The following is an 18834-nucleotide window of genomic DNA, read 5'->3' on the forward strand; positions in this document are numbered from 1 at the left end:
ACTGTCTAGAATGCAGAAGCAGATTACAATTTCACAAACATTTCACATCGTCATAGGCACTTCCTCTTACATCATGGGAGGTGGGGCTTCTCTCCTCTCTACCAAGCATAGATGTTCTGGTTTTCCCTAGGACACATTTGGACACAGCAGGCTCCTCAGGCCTCTATGATGCCCATCCCTGCCTTCTGGGTCCACCCTCCTCCTCTTTGCCTGCTGCTGACTCTGCTGCTGGGACTCACAGGTAAGTATTCCTTTGGGTAGAATCTCCTTTTTCCTGCCCTCTGGACCTTACACTGCCCCAGTACTTTTAGGGTCTCCATGTAAACATGAGTGCTCAATCCATGCTACAGAAGTCCAAGGGGGTAGACATTATCTGAGAGCATAAAATCAGGGATCTGAGTGTTTTCTCTGTGGATCCATCACCTGCAGCCTATTACCAGAGGCTTCCAAACAGATACTTCAAACACCAACCATGACAGATTTGTGCATAGTATCTAATTCTCACAATGTTCCAGTGTGATGACTATTAACAGTGAACTGCAGATGGGGAAATTGAGGCAGAGAGTAACTTGACCAATGTCACAATGTCATCTAAGGCAGTAGAGCACAGGATTAAAATCCAGGATGTTCAGCTGCAGAATTGATTCTTTGAGCCATGTTGTGCTGCTCAGCTTCTCAGAGGAGCCTAATTGCAGAAAAATCAGAAAACAGAGAAGTAAATAATAGGTAAGTCATCACACACCATGCTACTCATTTAAAAATCTTGCAGTGTGTACTCCCAAACTTTTGTCAGTGATGTGTTAGATGGTTCCTATCTGCTAATTTTTTTTTGAAACTGGGCTTTAAACATCTGTTATAATTCTGTTTGATCCTCAAAACAGCCTGTACACTATCATGCTAGGCTACACTTTAATACATGTTTGTGGATGCATGTATTTATATATGTGTATGTTTATGTATGTGAATGAGTGGGTATGAGGAAGTGTTCTCAGAAATGAGATCTCAAAAAGACTTCCTTATTTTTCCCATGAATCATTTTTCACTCTACATGAAATGACATAGACAGATAATTAGTTTCTGCTGTCTTTCAGCAACAACTCTCCTTTTAACTTCTCTATATGTTTATCCCTTGGAAAAGTGAAAGTGTTAGTTGCTCAGTTGCGTCTGACTCTCTGCGACACTATGGATTGTAGCCCACCAGGCTCCTCTGTCCATGGAATTCTCCAGGCAAGAATACTGGAAGGGGTAGCCATGCCCTTCTCCAGGGCATCTTCCCAACCCAGGGATCGAACCCAGGTCTCCTTCATTCCAGGCAGGTTCTTTATCATCTGAGCCACCAGGGCTTACCCTTCCTCAAATTCTTAAGAAAACTTGGTTCTTGGTAAATGGGTAGAATTTTGTGCGTACCCATCTTGGAGTCCCCTCTTTCGTGCTGGATAGGGGTGAGGAAGAAAGGAGGGGATTAAAGACACCAAGACTCTTGCCTATATGATCTATATACTCATATCCATATCTGTAATTATATTTATATCCATATTTATAAGAATCTCTATCATCTAATGCTGGTTGAAGCCTGCAACCTCAGGAAATCTATTGAGTAATAACTATTCATTTTCTTGCACATTTGTCTTGTGCCAGACACTATTGGAAATGTTCACAGTTGTTTACTCATGTGACATCATACCCAAACTAGAGCCTCTGGTCACCCCTACCTTACAGAGAAGAAAACAGAGCAAGGAGAAGTTCAAGGTCACTCAGTGGTAAATGGTAGAGGTATGGTTTAAATTCAAGCAATCTGATACTAGAGCTCATGAGTTTAACCTTTGGTCTTCTTGATGCTGTGGCCCTGCTTCTATCTCACGATCATGAGATTTCAGCCACTTCTGTCAATAAGTTTGCAGAGCGGGGAGTGTGGGGAAGAGGGTTTGTGGTTTTCTTCTTCTGGGCTCTTCTGCTTCTTGCATACATACAAGTCACTTTTGTTTTCCCCAAGTCATATATTCATTCTGGCATTTGGTTGACAATACACTACTGAGGACATAGAAGCAACTAGAACATTTGAGGTTATGATATACATGCAAAAAAGAAGACGTAAAAATGGCTAGCACCTGGACAGTAGCTAGTAGAGATAAGAGGGAAAAAATTCAGGTTCTGGGTGCACGCTGAAGAGGATTTTCTGATGCATAGGATGTGTGGTGGGAGGAAAGACTATAGCTTTGAGATTTGTGCATCTAGAAGAAGTATGGTGGCTCAGCTGAGATACAGAGGGTGGCAGGGGTTGGGAGGAGATTCAGTTTGGTTTCAGATGTTAACTGTGAGATATCTATTTCTATCCAAAGAACATGACAAGTGGATAGTTGGACAAGCAAGTTTAGAGGAAAGACCTGGGCCAAAGATGTAAATTAAAAAATTATTGATTTATGATTGTAGAGATTTTTTTTTCCTATTCCTTGATTCTCTGATCCCTCTTCTCTACTCCCTCCATTTCTCTCTCCAACTTTTTTTCATGTTTCTTCCCATTTTTGTCTTAGCAGTTCACCTTCCCCAACCTCAGTCTTCTTTTTCAGGCTTTAAAAACTAAACCATTTGATGATGTTGGCACATCACAGGACCTTCCCTGTAATAGGATGCACTCTTGTTAGGAGGCATGCTGCTGCTGCTGCTAAGTCACTTCAGTCGTGTCCAACTCTGTGTGACCCCATAGACGGCAGCCCACCAGGCTCCCCCACCAGTCCCTGGGATTCTCCAGGCAAGAACATTGGAGTGGGTTGCCATTTCCTTCTCCAATGCATGAAAGTGAAAAGTGAAAGTGAAGTCGCTCAGTCATGTCTGACTCTTGGCGACCCCATGGACTGCCGCCCTCCAGGCTCCTCCGACCATGGAATTTTCCAGGCAAGAGTACTGGAGTGGGGTGAGTGGGTCATTGCCTTCTCCGATTAGGAGGCATAATTGGTTACAAATAGTGCTTAAGCAAAAGTCACTCAGTTGTGTCCGACTCTTTGCAACCCCATGGACTATACAGTCTATGGAGTTCTCCAGGCCAGAACACTGGAGTGGGTAGCCTTTCCCTTCTTCAGGGAATCTTCCCAACCCAGGTCTCCTGAATTGCAGGCAGATTCTTTACCAGTTGAGCTACGAGGGAAGCCCCAAATAGTGCTTAGTGGGTGGATTTATCAGTTCACACTCTGCTCAGGTGAACCATGCATGTTCTCCCTAAAGAGTAGGGAAGAAATAGAAAAAAAAAAACAAAAAAAAAAACAGGATTTGTTTGTGGCATCAAAACAACTTGTTCTTTTGATTTACATCCCAGCAATTAGGCTTATGCATGTTTAATAGGATATTTCAGATAAGAAAGAATGTGTTTGTATTTCTCCGTATCTCCTGAAACTAGATAGTCAGTGAGGCAATGAAATTAACCTGGAAAATTTGTTCAGTTCAGTTCAGTTCAGTCGCTCAGTCATGACCGACTCTTTGCGACCCCATGAATTGCAGCACGCCAGGCCTCCCTGTCCATCACCAACTCCCGGAGTTCACTCAGACTCACGTCCATTGAGTCAGCAATGCCATCCAGCCATCTCATCCTCTGTCGTCCCCTTCTCCTCCGGTCCCCAATCCCTCCCAGTATCAGAGTCTTTTCCAAAGAGTCAACTCTTCACATGAGGTGGCCAAAGTACTGGAGTTTCAGCTTAAGCATCATTCCCTCCAAAGAAATCCCAGGGCTGATCTCCTTCAGAATGGACTGGTTGGATCTCCTTGCAGTCCAAGGGACTCTCAAGAATCTTCTCCAACACCACAGTTCAAAAGCATCAATTCTTTGGCATGACCCTTATTTTCAGTTTTTTTGTTTGTTTGTTTGTTTCATACATGATATTATACATGTTTCAATGTCATTCTCCCAAATCTTCCCACCCTCTCCCTCTCCAACAGAGTCCATAGGACTGTTCTATACATCAGTGTCTCTTTTGCTGTCTCGTAGCTATCCTAGAGGATATGTAGGGCTAGCCCACTGTGGTTTTAATTTGCATTTCCCAATTAGTAGTGATGTTGAGCACTGTTTTATATGCTTGTTGACTGTCTATATATATTCTTTGAAGAAATGCCTGTTCAATTTTTTTTATCATTTTTAAGTTGAGTTGTTTGTTATTTTGTTGCTAAATAGTAGGATTTCCCTTTACAGTTGCTTTCTGTGCATCTCACATGTATTTATATTATGTGTTTATGTTTTCATTTGTCTCCAGGCATTCTCTAATTCCCCTGGTGATTTCATCTTTTACCTACTGATTTTTTAAGAGAATGTTGTTTGATTTTTATGTATTGGTGAATATCTTATTTCTGTTTCTGTTATTGATCTAGTTTGATTTTTCAAACTGTTTGGTGAGCTGCTTGAATAACCCTCATTCAGATTCCATTAATTTGCCTCTTCATTCATTCTGCGTGACAGTGACACATTCATAGATTTTTGTTATGGCAACTGGTTTCTGTAACTGTCAGGACAGATATGTGTGATAGATAGAAAATAATCCCCCAACATAGGAGGAGCAATCAAAATTGTGAAGTAGGAGAAGCTCACCTTCTCCCACAAATAATTCAAAAATACATTTACAAACAGAACAATATTTACTGAGCACTGGCAGAACTTAGACTTTTGAAATGGCAGGAAAATCTCCATGCAACCGGATAGGACAAAAGAAAAAAAGAAGAAAGTAAGACAGGAATCAGGAGGGGACCTGCACACCTTGGGGGGAACTGTGAAAGAGACAGGTTCCTGCACTCTAGGAAGTCTCCTCACCAGTAGGGATATAAGCTGGGACAGAGGGGGAGCTTCAGAGTCTCAGAGGAGAATACAACACCTAGTTTGCAATAGCTAGACCAGACAGAGACTTGCACAGATGGTCAGTGCCATTGATCAGCACTCCCCAGCCTGAGAAAATAATGGGCCCATTGGGTGGGAGCTGGGTGATTGTAGCTCAGGATTCAGAGATCAGACCCTGGCAAAGGATTGTGTGGAAATAGCCTGAAGGTGCAGGAGCCTGACATGACCTCACCTGAGAGTGTATTGTTTGGGGGGTGTGCAAGGGGAGGGGTAGGACCCACCATTTTCTCTGCTCTCAGGTGGCAAGATGCTGCCTACACAGCTCCAGGAGGTATCACCAGTCACTCCTGCCAACCCCTTGTTTAGAAGCAGTTGCACTCAGGAGGGCACTGTTGTGCCCTGGGGCTACAGGAATGGTCGAGAGCTATGTCCACTCCTATAATGAGCTCCAAAGGCGTGTGTGAGTGACCACCACTACCACGAACCCAAGAACAAGGCACCAGCCACCACATCTACACACTCCCATCAAGGCAATAATGGTGAACATATGCTGAGGGAAGAGGTGGCAGGCATCTACACTAAAAATGGCCTCTGCACCAAAAATATTAAACCCACACAAACTACACAGCGATGCTCCCACAATAAATAGTCCTTCAAGACCACAGTAGATATCTTTTCTACTAAACTTGTAAAATAAGAAAAGTATAGGTAAAATGAAGAAGCAAAGGAATCAATTCCAGTTAAAAGACCAAGAGAATTCCCCTGAAAGAACAAACAATGACAGACATTTTTAGACTAATAGACACTGATTTGAAAATGGAAATAATGAAAATACTAAAAGAATTAAGCAGGCTATCAACAGAAATGCAAAATATTGTAAAAAGGAACTAGAAAAAATCATTTTCTGAGATGAAAAGTGAACTAAAGGCAATGAATAGCAGAAAAAATAATGCAGAAGAACAAAAAAGTGATCTGGAAGATAGCATAATGAAAATCACTGAGTCAGAAAAGTATACAGACATTCAAGCAAAAGGAAACCAAAGCAATAAAAGCAATAAAAAAAATATGAGACTTGTGGGATAACAAAAAGCTTGAAAACCTACATGTAATAGGGATTCCAGAAAGGAAAGAGAGAGAAAGGGGAGTCAGAAATTTGAAGAAATTATGGCTAGAAACTTCCCAAATCTAAAGAAGGAAACTGGTATTCAGGAACAGGAAGCTCAAAGGGTCCCAAATACCATAAACCCAAACAGATCTATACCAAGGCATATTAAAATAAAAATGGCAAAAGTTAGAGAATTCTAAAAGGTAGCAAGAGATAAACAAAGAGTTAACTACAAGGGAACCCTCAAAAGGCTATCAGCAGATTTCTCTACAGAAAGATTGCAGGCCAGAGAGGGTGGCAAGACATTGATTCAAAGTCTTAAAAGGGAAAAATCTGCAACCTAGGATCTTCTACCCACCAAGATATTTATTTAGAGTGGAAGGAGTGATAAAGAATTTTTCAGACAAGCAAAGCTAAAAGAAAACATCAATACTAAACCTATTCTAAAAGAAACATTGAAAAGTCTTCACTACCTAGAAAAGGAGTACAAACATATAGGAAAGAGAAAATCACAATTGAAAAACAGATTACCTAAATAAGCTAATACACATATTTTAAAATAAAAATTCTGTGGAAGTGATGATAAACACAGTGAACAGCAAAAGGATTAACATGAAGATGTAAAAGGGGACATCAGAATCATATTGATGAAATGTAGGGAAGGAGAGTAGGAAAATATACCTTTAAAAAATTTTCTAGAAAGTGTTTGAACCTATATGACTATCAGTCTAAGGCAAGTAGATATATGATGGGGTTAACATACTTGAGAAACATGGTAAACACATATCAAAAACATACAATAGATTCACAAAAACCAAAAACATGTGTATAATATAAAAGAAAATCATCAAACCACAAAAGGGAAAAGAAAGAGACAATATAGAAATATAAAATCGATGGGAAAACAAGGCATAAATTGATAATAAATACATATTTATCAATAATTAATTTAAATATCTATGGAATGAATGCTCCAATCAAAAGACACAGAGTGGCATATTGGATTTTAAAAAGTAAGAGCCTACAGTATGCTGCCTTCAGGAGATTCACTTTAGGGCAAAGGATACACATCAATTGAGAGTAAGGGGATGGAAAAAGATAGTTCATGCAAACAGAAATGGCAAGAAAGCCGAGGTCACAATACTCATATCAGACAAAATAGACTTTTTTTTTCTTTTTTTTCAAAATAGACTTTAAAACAAAGGCCATAAAGATAAATAACAAGGCCACTATACATTGATAAAAGAATCAATATAAGAATAGGTTTTAATACTTATCAAAATATATGCACCTAATATACCAATCCTAAAGAAAGGCAATGCCAAAGAATGCTCAAACTACCGCACTCATCTCACAAGCTAGTAAAGTAATGCTCAAAATTCTTCAAGCCAGGCTTCAGCAATACATGAACCGTGAACTTCCAGATGTTAAAGCTGGTTTTAGAAAAGGCAGAGGAACCAGAAATCAATTTGCCAACATCCGCAGGCCATGTCAAGGCCATGGTTTTTCCTGTGGTCATGTATGGATGTGAGAGTTGGACTGTGAAGAAGGCTGAGGTCCGAAGAATTGATGCTTTTGAACTGTGGTGTTGGAGAAGACTCTTGAGAGTCCCTTGGACTGCAAGGAGATCCAACCAGTCCATTCTGAAGGAGATCAGCCCTGGGATTTCTTTGGAAGGAATGATGCTAAAGCTGAAACTCCAGTACTTTGGCCACCTCATGCGAAGTGTTGACTCTTTGGAAAAGACTCTGATGCTGGGAGGGATTGGGGGCAGGAGGAGAAGGGGATGACAGAGGATGAGGTGGCTGGATGGCATCACTGACCCAATGGACATGAGTCTAAGTGAACTCTGGGAGTTATGATGGACAGGGAGGCCTGGCGTGCTGCAATTCATGGGGTCGCAAAGAGTCAGACACGACTGAGCGACTGAACTGAACTGAACTGAATATAGGAGCATTGAAATACACAAAACACATAGTAACAGAAATAAAGGGAGAAGTTGATAGGAATAAAATAATCATAGGCTACATTAGCTCCCCACTGACATCAATGGATGGATATAGACAGAAAATCAATAAGGCAGCAGAGATCCTAAATGATATAATAGAACAGTTAGACTTCACTGATATTTTCAGGAGATTATAAAACTTTTTTTAAAAAAAACAGAAAACATTTGTTTCAAGTGTATATGAAACATTCTCTTGGACTGAGCACATATTGGGACACGAAACAGGTCTCAACAAATTTAAGAGTATAGAAATCTTTTCTGAGTACAGCAGCATGAAACTAGGAATGAGCCACAGAAAAAGAAGTGAGAAATTACATGGAGAACAAACTACATGCTAGTGACAAACCAACTGGGTAAGTGATTAAATCAAAGAGGAAATCAAAAAACACCTTGAGACAAATGACAATAAGAACACAACCACACAAAATCTGTGGGATGTAGCAAAAGCCATCCTGAGAGGGAAGTTCACAGCAATACAGGGTTTCATCAAAAGAAAAAAAAGAAAAATCTCAAATAAACAAACTGATCTACCACTTGAAAGAATTGGTAAAAGAAGAACAAACAAAACCTAAAGTCAGTTTGTCCCCAAAAAGAAGAATAAACAAAGCCTAAAGGGAGGAGATAATAAATATCAGAGAGGAAATAAATAAAACAGAGATTTTTTTTTAAAAAGTAGTAAAAAAAAAATCAATAAAACCTAGAACTGGCTCTTTGAAAGGGTAAACAAGATGATAAACCTCTGGCCAGAATCACCAAGAAGAAAAGAGAGAGCCCAAATAAACAAAATAAGAAATGAAAATGGAGACATAATATCCAATACCTTAGAAATGCAAAAACCCATAAGAGAATACTATGAACAATTATATGCCAAAACATTTAACAACCTAAAAGAAACAGACAAGTTTCTAGAAACATATACCTACCAAAAATGAATCAAGAAGAAGTTGACAATTTGAACAGACGTGTTACTAGAGGTGACGTAGAATATGTAATTAAGAAAAAAAAAATTCCTTATAAACAAAAGTCTGGAACCAGATGGCTTCACAGGCAAATTCTACCAAACATATGTAGAAGAACTTACATTAATTCTTCTCAAACTCTTCCAAAATATTAAAAAGGAAAGAGCACTCCTAGGGCATTCTATGAAGCCACCATGACTCTGATACCAAAACCAGACACAGATACCACCAAAAAGAAAATTACAGCCTAGTTTTTTGATGAAAATAGATGTAAAAATTCTCAACAAAATATTATCAAGCCAAATCTAACACATAAACAAGATCATACACCACAACCAAGTTGGATTCATGTCAAGTTCACAAGTGTGGTTCAACATATGCAAATCAATCAATGTGATATACTTCATAAACAAAATAATAGACAAAACCACATAATCACTTCAATAGATGCAGAAAAAGCATTTCACAAAATTCAACATCTGTTCATGATAAAAACTAACCAAAGTAGATATACAGGGAACATATCTCAATATAATAAAAGCTATTTATGACAAACCCACAGCTAATATAATATTCAATGATGAAAAGCTGAAAGGTTTTATACTAAAATCAAGAACAAGACAAGGATACTTACTCTTACCTCTTCTATTCAGCATACTTTTGGAAGTCCCAGCCACAGAAATCAAAGCAAGAAATGAAAGATATCCAAATTGGAAAAGAAGAGGTGAAATGTCAATACATGTGGATGGCATGATACTGTATACAGAAAATCTTAAAGATTCCACACAAAACATACTAGAACTGATCAACAAATTCTGCAATTTAGCAGGATAGAAGATTAATACAGAGAAATTCATTGCATTTCCTTATACTAACAACAAAATATCAGAAACGGAATGTTAAAAAAAAAAAGACAATACCTTTTAAAAATTACAACCCCTAAAATAAAATACTTAGAAATAAATCTGAGTAAGAAAGTGAGGATGAACCCTCCCAGATTGAAAGGTGTTCAATACTCTACTGGGAAAGAGTAGAGGGCAATTACTAATAGCTCCAGAAAGAATGAAGTAACTGGGTCAAAGTGGAAACGATGCTCAGTTGTGGATGTGTCTGGTGGTGAAGGGCTTTCCCAGTGGCTCAGTGGTAAAGAATCTGGCTGCAATGCAGGAACCACAGGAGACATGTTTTTGATCCCTGAGTCGGGAAGATCCCCTGGAGGAGGGCATGGCAACCCACTCCAGTGTTCTTGCCTGGAAAATCCCATGGACAGAGGAGCCTGGCAGGCTACAGTCCATAGGATCGCAAAGAATCAGACATGACTGAAGTGACTAAGCAGCAGCAGCTGGTGGTGAAAGTAAAGTTTGATGCTGTAAAGAATACTATTGCATAGAAACCTGGAATGTTAGGTCCATGAATCAAGGTAAACTGGATATGGTCAAGCAGGAGATGGCAAGAGTGAACATCAACATCTTAGGAATCAGTGAACTAAAATGGATGGGAATTGGCAAATTTAATTCAGATGACCATTATATCTCTCACTTAGAAGAAATGGAGTATCTCTCATAGTCAACAAGAGTCTGAAATGCCGTTCAGTTCAGCTCAGTTCAGTCGCTCAGTCGTGTCCAACTCTTTGCGACCCCATGAATTGCAGCACGCCAGGCCTCCCTGTCCATCACCACCTCCCGGAGTCCACCCAAACCCATGTCCATCAACCATGTCGGTAATGCCATCCAACCATCTCATCCTCTGTCATCCCCTTCTCCTCCTGCCCTCAATCTTTCCCAGCATCAAGGTCTTTTCAAAAGAGTCAGCTCTCTGCATCAGGTGGCCAAAGTAGTGGAGTTTCAGCTTCAACATCAGTCCTTCCAATGAACAATCAGGACTGATCTCCTTTAGGATGGACTGGTTGGATCTCCTTGCAGTCCAAGGGACTCTCCTGAGTCTTCTCCAACACCACAGTTCAAAAACATCAATTCTTTGGTGCTCAGCTTTCTTTATAGTCCAACTCTCACATCCATACATGACCACTGGAAAAACCATAGCCTTGACTAGACGGACCTTTGTTGGCAAAGTAAGTGTTTCTGCTTTTGAATATGCTGTCTAGGTTGGTCATAATTTCCTTCCAAGGAGTAAGCATCTTTTAATTTCATTGCTGCAATCACCATCTGTAGCAATCTTGGAGCCCAGAAAAATAAAGTCAGCCACTGTTTCCACTGTTTCCCCATCTATTTCCCATGAAGTGATGGGACCGGATGCCATGATTTTAGTTTTCTGAATGTTGAGCTTTAAGCCAACTTTTTCACTCTCCTCTTTCACTTTCATCAAGAGGCTCTTTAGTTCTTCTTCACTTTCTGCCGTAAGGGTGGTGTCATCTGCATATCTGAGGTTATTGATACTTCTCCCGGCAATCTTGATTCCGGCTTGTGCTTCTTCCAGCCCAGCATTTCTCATGATGTACTCTGCATAGAAGTTAAATAATCAGGGTGACAATATACAGCCTTGACTTCGGTGCAATCTCAAAAATCACAGAATTATCTCAAGTTCCTTTCCAAGGCAAACCATTTAACATCACAGTATCCAGGTCTATGCCCCAGCCACTGATGCTGTAGAAGCTGAAGTTGACTGGTTCTCTAAAGATCTACAGCACCTTCTATAACCAACACCAAAAACAAACAAACAAACAAAAAAAAAACTCTTTTTCTTATAGGGGATTGGAATGCAAAAGTAGGAAATCAAGAGATATTCAGAGTAACAGGCAAGTTTGACCTTAGAGTACAAAATGAATCAGGGCAAATGCTAACAGAGTTTTGTCAAGATAACACACTGGTCATAGCAAACAACCTATTCCAACAACACAAGAGACGACTCTACACATGGACACCACCAGATGGTCAAGATCGAAATCAGATTGGTTATATTCTTTGCAGCCAAAGATGGAGAAGTTCTATACAATCAGCAAAAACAAGACCTGGAGCTAACTGTGGCTCAGATCATGAGCTCCTTATTGCAAAATTCAGGCTTAAATTGAAGAAAGTGGGGGAAATCACTAGACCATTCAGGTATGATATAATCAAATCCCTTATGATTAAACAATGGAAGTGACAAACAGATTCAAAGGATTAGATCTGGTAAACAGAATGCCTTAAGAATATGTATGGAGGTTTGTAACATTGTACAGGAGGTGGTGACCAAAACTATCCCCAAGAAAAAGAAGTGCAAGAAGGCAAAGTGGTTGTCTGAGGAGGCTTTACAAATAGCTGAGGTAAGAAGAGACGTGAAAGGTGAGGGAGAAATGCAAAGATATACCCAACTGAATGCAGAGTTCCAGAGAATAGCAAGGAGAGATAAGAAGGCCTTCTTCAATGAACATTGCAAAGAAATAGAGGAAAGCAATAGAATGGGAAAGGCTAGAGATCTGTTCAAGAAAATTGGAGATATTAAGGAAACATTTCATGCAAGTTTGGGCATGATAAAGGACAGAAATGGTAAAGACTTAACAGGGCAGAAGAGATTAAGAGGTGGCAAGAAAATAACAGAGGAACTGTACAAAAAAAGCTCTTAATGACCTGGATAACCATGATAGTATGGTCACTCACCTAGAGCCAGACATCTTGGAGTCTGAAGTCAAGTGGGCCTTAGGAGGCATTACTACCAACAAAGCTAGAAGAGGTGACAGAATTCCACCTGAGCTATTTAAAATCCTAAAGGATGATGCTGTGAAAGTGCTATGTTCATTATGCTAGCAAATTTGGAAAACTCAGTAGTGGCCACGGGACTGGAAAAGATCAGTTTTCATTCCAATCCCAGAGAAAGACAATGCCAAAGAATGTTCAAAGTACCATATAATATGCTCATTTCACATGCTAGCAAGGTAATGCTCCAAATCCTTCAAGCTAGGCTTCAGCAGTACCTGAACTGAGAACTTCCAGATGTACAAGCTGGGTTTTAAAGAGGCAGAGGAACCAGAGAGAAAATTGCCAACATTAGTTGGATCATGGCTCACCTGCGCCTGCACCTAGAGCTCCGCTTCTCTCCCAGCCAGGCGGTCGCCGACTCCACGGCTGACGCTCGCAAGATTGTTATGGCCTACCCGGGATACGGAGGAGGGTTTGGAAATTTTGGCAATCCATTGGGACAGCCAGGATACCCTGGACACCCAGCTTATCCAGGCAGTATTTCAACAGGAGACCCTATGTGGAAATGCTTCCTTGCTATTGCTGGCCAGGATGGTGAAGTGGATGCTGAAGAACTTCAGAAGTGTTTAACACAGTCTGGAATTAGTGGAACTTATTCTCCTTTCGGTTTGGAAACCTGCAGAATTATGATTGCCATGTTGGATAGAGATTACTCAGGAAAAATGGGATTTAATGAATTCAAAGAACTTTGGGCAGCTCTTAACTCCTGGAAGCAAAACTTCATAACTGTTGATAAAGACGGAAGTGGCTCAGTAGAGCATCAGAACTGAATCAAGCCATTGCTGCTATGGGTTACAGGTTGAGTCCTCAAACAGTAACTACCATTGTCAAACGTTACAGCAAGAATGGCCGAATCTTCTCTCATGATTATGTTGCTTGCTGTGTGAAGCTTCGAGCATTGACAGATTTCTTTAGAAGAGACCGCTTGCAAAAAGGGGTTGTGAGTTGCGTATATGACGATTTTTTGCAGGGCACAGTGGCAGTTTGAATGTCTAGAATTTGAAAGCTGAAGAAATACTGTGAGTTTCTCTGCTTAGAAGAAATGAACTGGACTCCTTAAAATTAAAGCTTCTAAGGCTTTTCCGTATTCCATATATTTAATCTCTTCTCTGAGTTTTTACTTTAGCTCACAGTGTAAAGCAATAAAAGAGATGTTTTTGTATTTGGAATATTATTGCTTTTAGTAAAGTTATAACTTTAGAGATATCTGCATAATCAACATAGGTGTATAATTAAGTGATATAAATACCTCTTAGCTTTAATTTTGTTTCTTAATTACAAGATAGATTATATATTTTAAAAAGATAGATTGTATAAGAAGCTAAATGATGCAATGCCAGGGTCCAGCCCCGGCTGATCCAGGGTATTCGAAGCGGGGACGGCGTCGGCGACCTATTTAATTATTTATTCATCAAAGATATAAAGAGTAATAGAATGAGGATAGCTCAGTAGGAAAATTCAGTGGAGAAAAGAGGCTGAGTAGCTTGGTTTACGTGGGAGACCAATAAAACTTCAAGACAAGAAGTTTGCACCACTTACGTAGGCCACAGGCGTCCTTCCGTTCTCCCGAAGGAGAGGAGACACTGAGGCCTCCCCGGTCGGATCTTAGAAGCCCAGGCATAATTAGCAAGCATGGTGGGTTCCGCGCTCCAGATGGAGACTCAGCCAGAATTTGAAAGAGAGAGCGACATGGGGAGACCAAGTTTCAGTGAACAAGGCCCACACTTTATTTTCCAAAGTAGTTTTTATACCTTAAGTTGTGCATAGAGGATAATGGGGGAAGGGGTGGAGTCATGCAAGGACAGCAGTTCCTGGTCCTAATTGAAGCCAGGCTTTCAAACTTATCATATGCAAAAGTTCAGGTGAATTACATCATCTTCTGGCCAGGAGGCCTGTTAACATTTTAAGAAACTTATCTTTCTCTAAAGGTGATTATTCCAAAGTCAGGCACCAGCCTCCAAAAAAGCATTGGACAAAGCTGCATTTTACATTTCTATGCACCCATTATATCAATCAATACACTGCCAAGGACACAGTAGGTAAGGAGTATGGAGACTTAGCAGCAAACATTGGCCCAACAAGTGAAAAACCCTTCACCAATACAATTTCTAATCAATCTTTTAACTACTCAAAGGAATCTGTGTTTAGACAGTTTAGAACATCTCCTGCCTCTCACAGTTGGGAGGCTCTGAACAATCACATGTGGCTGGAAAAACCTATTCAGGCAGGCTAGAGGATTTCCAAAGGAGTTTGTAGGTTAAACACTGTCACACCCAGGAATTATTAACTGGAGCTGTAAGCTAACTCTTTTTTTCAGAGAGAGGTAGTGGGGGACAGCCCCCCGTAAAGTCAGAGGTGTAGGTGAAAGCACAAAGCAGAAAGTAGGCAGACTCTGGTTTTGGGGGTAGATGCTCGAGAATTTCCAGGGGGACTCCTGAGGCTCGATCCCGCCTTTGCGTATGCCGAGCCTCCTTCCTCATGACCTTTGCCACGGGAGGAGTTCCTCACGCTGGCTCCTGGCAGTGATAGACTTCCAGTTGAGCTATTCCAGATCCTGAAAGATGATGCTGTGGAAAGTGCTGCACTCAATATGCAATATGCACTCAATATGCAATATGCCGGCTCCCGGCAATGCAAGCCTAGATAAAACTAATTTATACTTACCTGAAGGTTACAAATTATATTTTGAAAAATCTGTTTGTAGTTGTTGGTATTTGAAGGTGAGCCAGAAAGGGAAGCCTAGATTTTGTGCAATCTTTATAGTAGAGGTTTTTTTATTTGCTCACATAATCAGAAAAAAGAAACTTGTGACTCTTTGCCTGTGAAGAAGAAAATTGTAGTTCCTAAAACTTTATCCTGAATCACATTAGGTGGACCATAAATTAATCTATGGTGAAATAAAACTACAGGAGGCATTGTTTTTCCTTTTTTAATTTTTTTGCAGTATATGTTTTTCTTCAGTGTGTTTTTATTGTCTTCTGTGGAACAAAATTCTTAATGAACATAACTTCTTTCTCTGTATAGATAACCTAAAATGGCATCTTTGTTTAAATTTAGGTTTTCTGCAAATGACATATTTTTAATGAAATCTCAATATTTAAGTTTGTTATTTTAAACTACATTGTTTATACATATTGCTATTAGCTGTTTATAAAATTTTTTAAAAATCAAGTAATCTACCACTTTGTTTAAATGTTTAGAAATTACACTTTTGACTTTCTTGACAGCATTAGTCTGTGATTTTGACATTAGTAAACCCGTAAGTCTTTCTCGGTAAGTGTGATGTGGGTCCTGAGCATGGTAAACAGCATTTCATTTTTTACTATGAAAATTGAAAGTGTAGTCACCAGGTTCTTAGCATTTTAAGATTACTGATATAAGTTGTTGTAGTTAATCAGTCCCTTGGCAAACACGCCTCAGTCTTTCTAAATGAAGAGTTAGTAAACCACATACTTTTATTACACTTTAACTAAATATCTTCTAGCTTAAAGGTGAATACAAATTAACATAATTTTAATATGGCTTGTGATTGAATTAATAATATAGTTTTTCATATAAGTTTCATAAAAATGGAGGATGAATGGTAGTATCTTAAAAAAAACTTTTATAAAGATACAGAATTGTAAATCAACTTTCATTTTAAAAAAACTTGGAAAGGAAGCAATATATACTCTTGTTGATATTGATAATTTTATATAATTAGCTGTCAAATTCATTTGGTTAGATTTATAAAAATGTGTGAATGAATAAATCATGTAATTTTGTCAAAAAAAAAAAAAGAATGACTTCCTCAGGGATCAATGCAAAGAAATAGAGGAAAACAACAGAATGGGAAAGACTAGAGGCCTCTTCAAGAAAATTAAAGATACCAAGGGAATATTTCATGCAAAGATGGGTTCGATAAAAGACAGAAATGGTATGGACTTAACAGAAGCAGAAGATATTAAGAAGAGGTGGCACGAATACACTGAAGAACTGTACAAAAAAGATCTTCACGACCCAGATAATCACGATGGTGTGATCACTCACCTAGAGCCAGACATCCTGGAATGTGAAGTCAAGTGGGCCTTAGAAAGCATCACTACGAACAAAGCTAGTGGAGGTGATGGAATTCCAGTTGAGCTATTTCAAATCCTGAAAGATGATGCTGTGAAAGTGCTGCACTCAATATGCCAGCAAATTTGGAAAACTCAGCAGTGGCCACAGGACTGGAAAAGGTCAGTTTTCATTCCAATCCCAAAGAAAGGCAATGCCAAAGAATGCTCAAACTACTGCACAATCGCACTCATCTCACACGCTAGTAAAGTAATGCTCAAAATTCTCCAGGCCAGGCTTCAGCAATACATGAACTGTGAACTTCCAGATCTTCAGGCTGGTTTTCAAAAAGGCAGAGGAACCAGAGATCAAACTGCCAACATCCTCTGGATCATGGAAAAAGCTAGAGAGTTCCAGAAAAACATCTATTTCTGCTTTATTGACTATGCCAAAGCCTTTGACTGTGTCGATCACAATAAACTGTGGAAAATTCTTCAAGAGATGGGAATACCAGACCACCTGACCTGCCTCTTGAGAAATTTGTATGCAGGTCAGGAAGCAACAGTTAGAACTGGACATGGAACAACAGACTGGCTCCAAATTGGAAAAAGAGTATGTCAAGGCTGTATATTGTCACCCTGTTTATTAAACTTCTATGCAGAGTACATCATGAGAAATGCTGTGCTGGAAGAAGCACAAGCTGGAATCAAGATTGCTGGGAGAAATATCAATAACCTCAGATATGCAGATGACACCACCCTTAATGGCAGAGTGTGAAGAGGAACTAAAAAGCCTCTTAATGAAAGTGAAAGAGGAGAGTGAAAAAGTTGGCTTAAAGCTCAACATTCAGAAAACTAAGATCATGGCATCTGGTCCCATCACTTTATGGCAAATATATGGGGAAACAGTGGAAACAGTGTCAGACTTTATTTTGAGGGGCACCAAAATCACTGCAGATGGTGACTGAAGCCATGAAATTAAAAGACACTTACTCCTTGGAAGGAAAGTTATGACCAACCTAGATAGCATATTCAACAGCAGAGACATTACTTTGCCAACAAAGGCCCATCTAGTCAAGGCTATGGTTTTCCCTGTGGTCATGTATGGATGTGAGAGTTGCACTGTGAAGAAAGCTGAGCGCTGAAGAATTGATGCTCTTGAACTGTGGTGTTGGAGAAGACTCAGGAGAGTCCCTTGGACTGCAAGGAGATCCAACCAGTCCATTCTGAAGGAGATCAGCCCTGGGATTTCTTTGGAAGGAATGATGCTTAAGCTGAAACTCCAGTACTTTGGCCACCTCATGCAAAGAGTTGACTCTTTGGAAAAGACTCTGATGCTGGGAGCGATTGGGGGCAGGAGGAGAAGGGGACAGCAGAGGATGAGATGGCTGGATGGCACCACTGACTCGATGGAGGTGAGTCTGAGTGAACTCCGGGAGTTGGTGATGGACAGGGAGGCCTGGCGTGCTGCGATTCATGGGGTCACAGAGTGGGACACGACTGAGCGCCTGAACTGAACTGAACTGATGGGGAGAATAACCTAGATTATCATTGTGGACCAATATACCCTTATAAAAAGGAGGCAGGAAAGCCAAAGTTAGAGAAGCACAAGTGACATTGGAAGCAAGACTGGAGTCATAAGAAGATGGAAACCATGAGAAAAGGAGTGTAGACAGTCTCAAGAATTTGGACAGGCAATGATCACCACCTCCAGGAGAAATATTTCCCAGCTGACTCCTTGATTTTAGTCCAATAATATAATTTTTGGTACTTTGACATCCAGCAGTATAATGAGACTGTCATTTTAAACCACTAAATATTTGATAATTTCTCTCAGAGCCTTAGGTAACTAATATAACATGACCATGTCATTGGAAAAAAATTCCAAGCACTTGGATCAATGTTTTACTTTCTTCTTAAACTTCATGTTCACTGTGTGTTGGGAGCTCTGCATATCACTCTCACTCAAGTATCCAGGTCGTTGGAGCTAAGTCCGACATGAGAATGTGTATTTCTGGGGAAGGGGGACATTGGTTCATAAAGGTTTTTACAGTTAAATGAAAACCGTGCCAAATACATTCATCACCTCTCCTTACAACTCAGTGATCTAAGAGGTCATGTGGTCTCGCCTAATGCAAAGGATAGAAACGCATCACCCCCTGAGGACACACAGTGAACAGCCAGAAGTATTTGGTAGAGCACGACACTTCCAGAGAGGGC

The 18834-nt window shown here is 39.9% G+C and overlaps 1 protein-coding gene and 1 pseudogene across 1 annotated transcript in view; both read left to right on the forward strand.

The window, feature by feature from the left end:
* Positions 1-18834, forward strand: part of LOC129625704 (tyrosine-protein phosphatase non-receptor type substrate 1-like) — a 27320-nt gene continuing 8486 nt past the window's right edge. The window contains exon 1 of the mRNA XM_055544387.1: positions 1-241. Within this exon, the coding sequence (XP_055400362.1) occupies positions 112-241 (130 nt within the window). The 5' untranslated portion in view covers positions 1-111. The remainder of the gene's footprint in view (positions 242-18834) is intronic.
* LOC129625705 (grancalcin-like) lies at positions 12894-13901 on the forward strand (annotated as a pseudogene).

Source organism: Bubalus kerabau, chromosome 13 (genome assembly GCF_029407905.1).
Source record: "Bubalus kerabau isolate K-KA32 ecotype Philippines breed swamp buffalo chromosome 13, PCC_UOA_SB_1v2, whole genome shotgun sequence".
Classification (NCBI taxonomy): domain Eukaryota; kingdom Metazoa; phylum Chordata; class Mammalia; order Artiodactyla; family Bovidae; genus Bubalus; species Bubalus kerabau.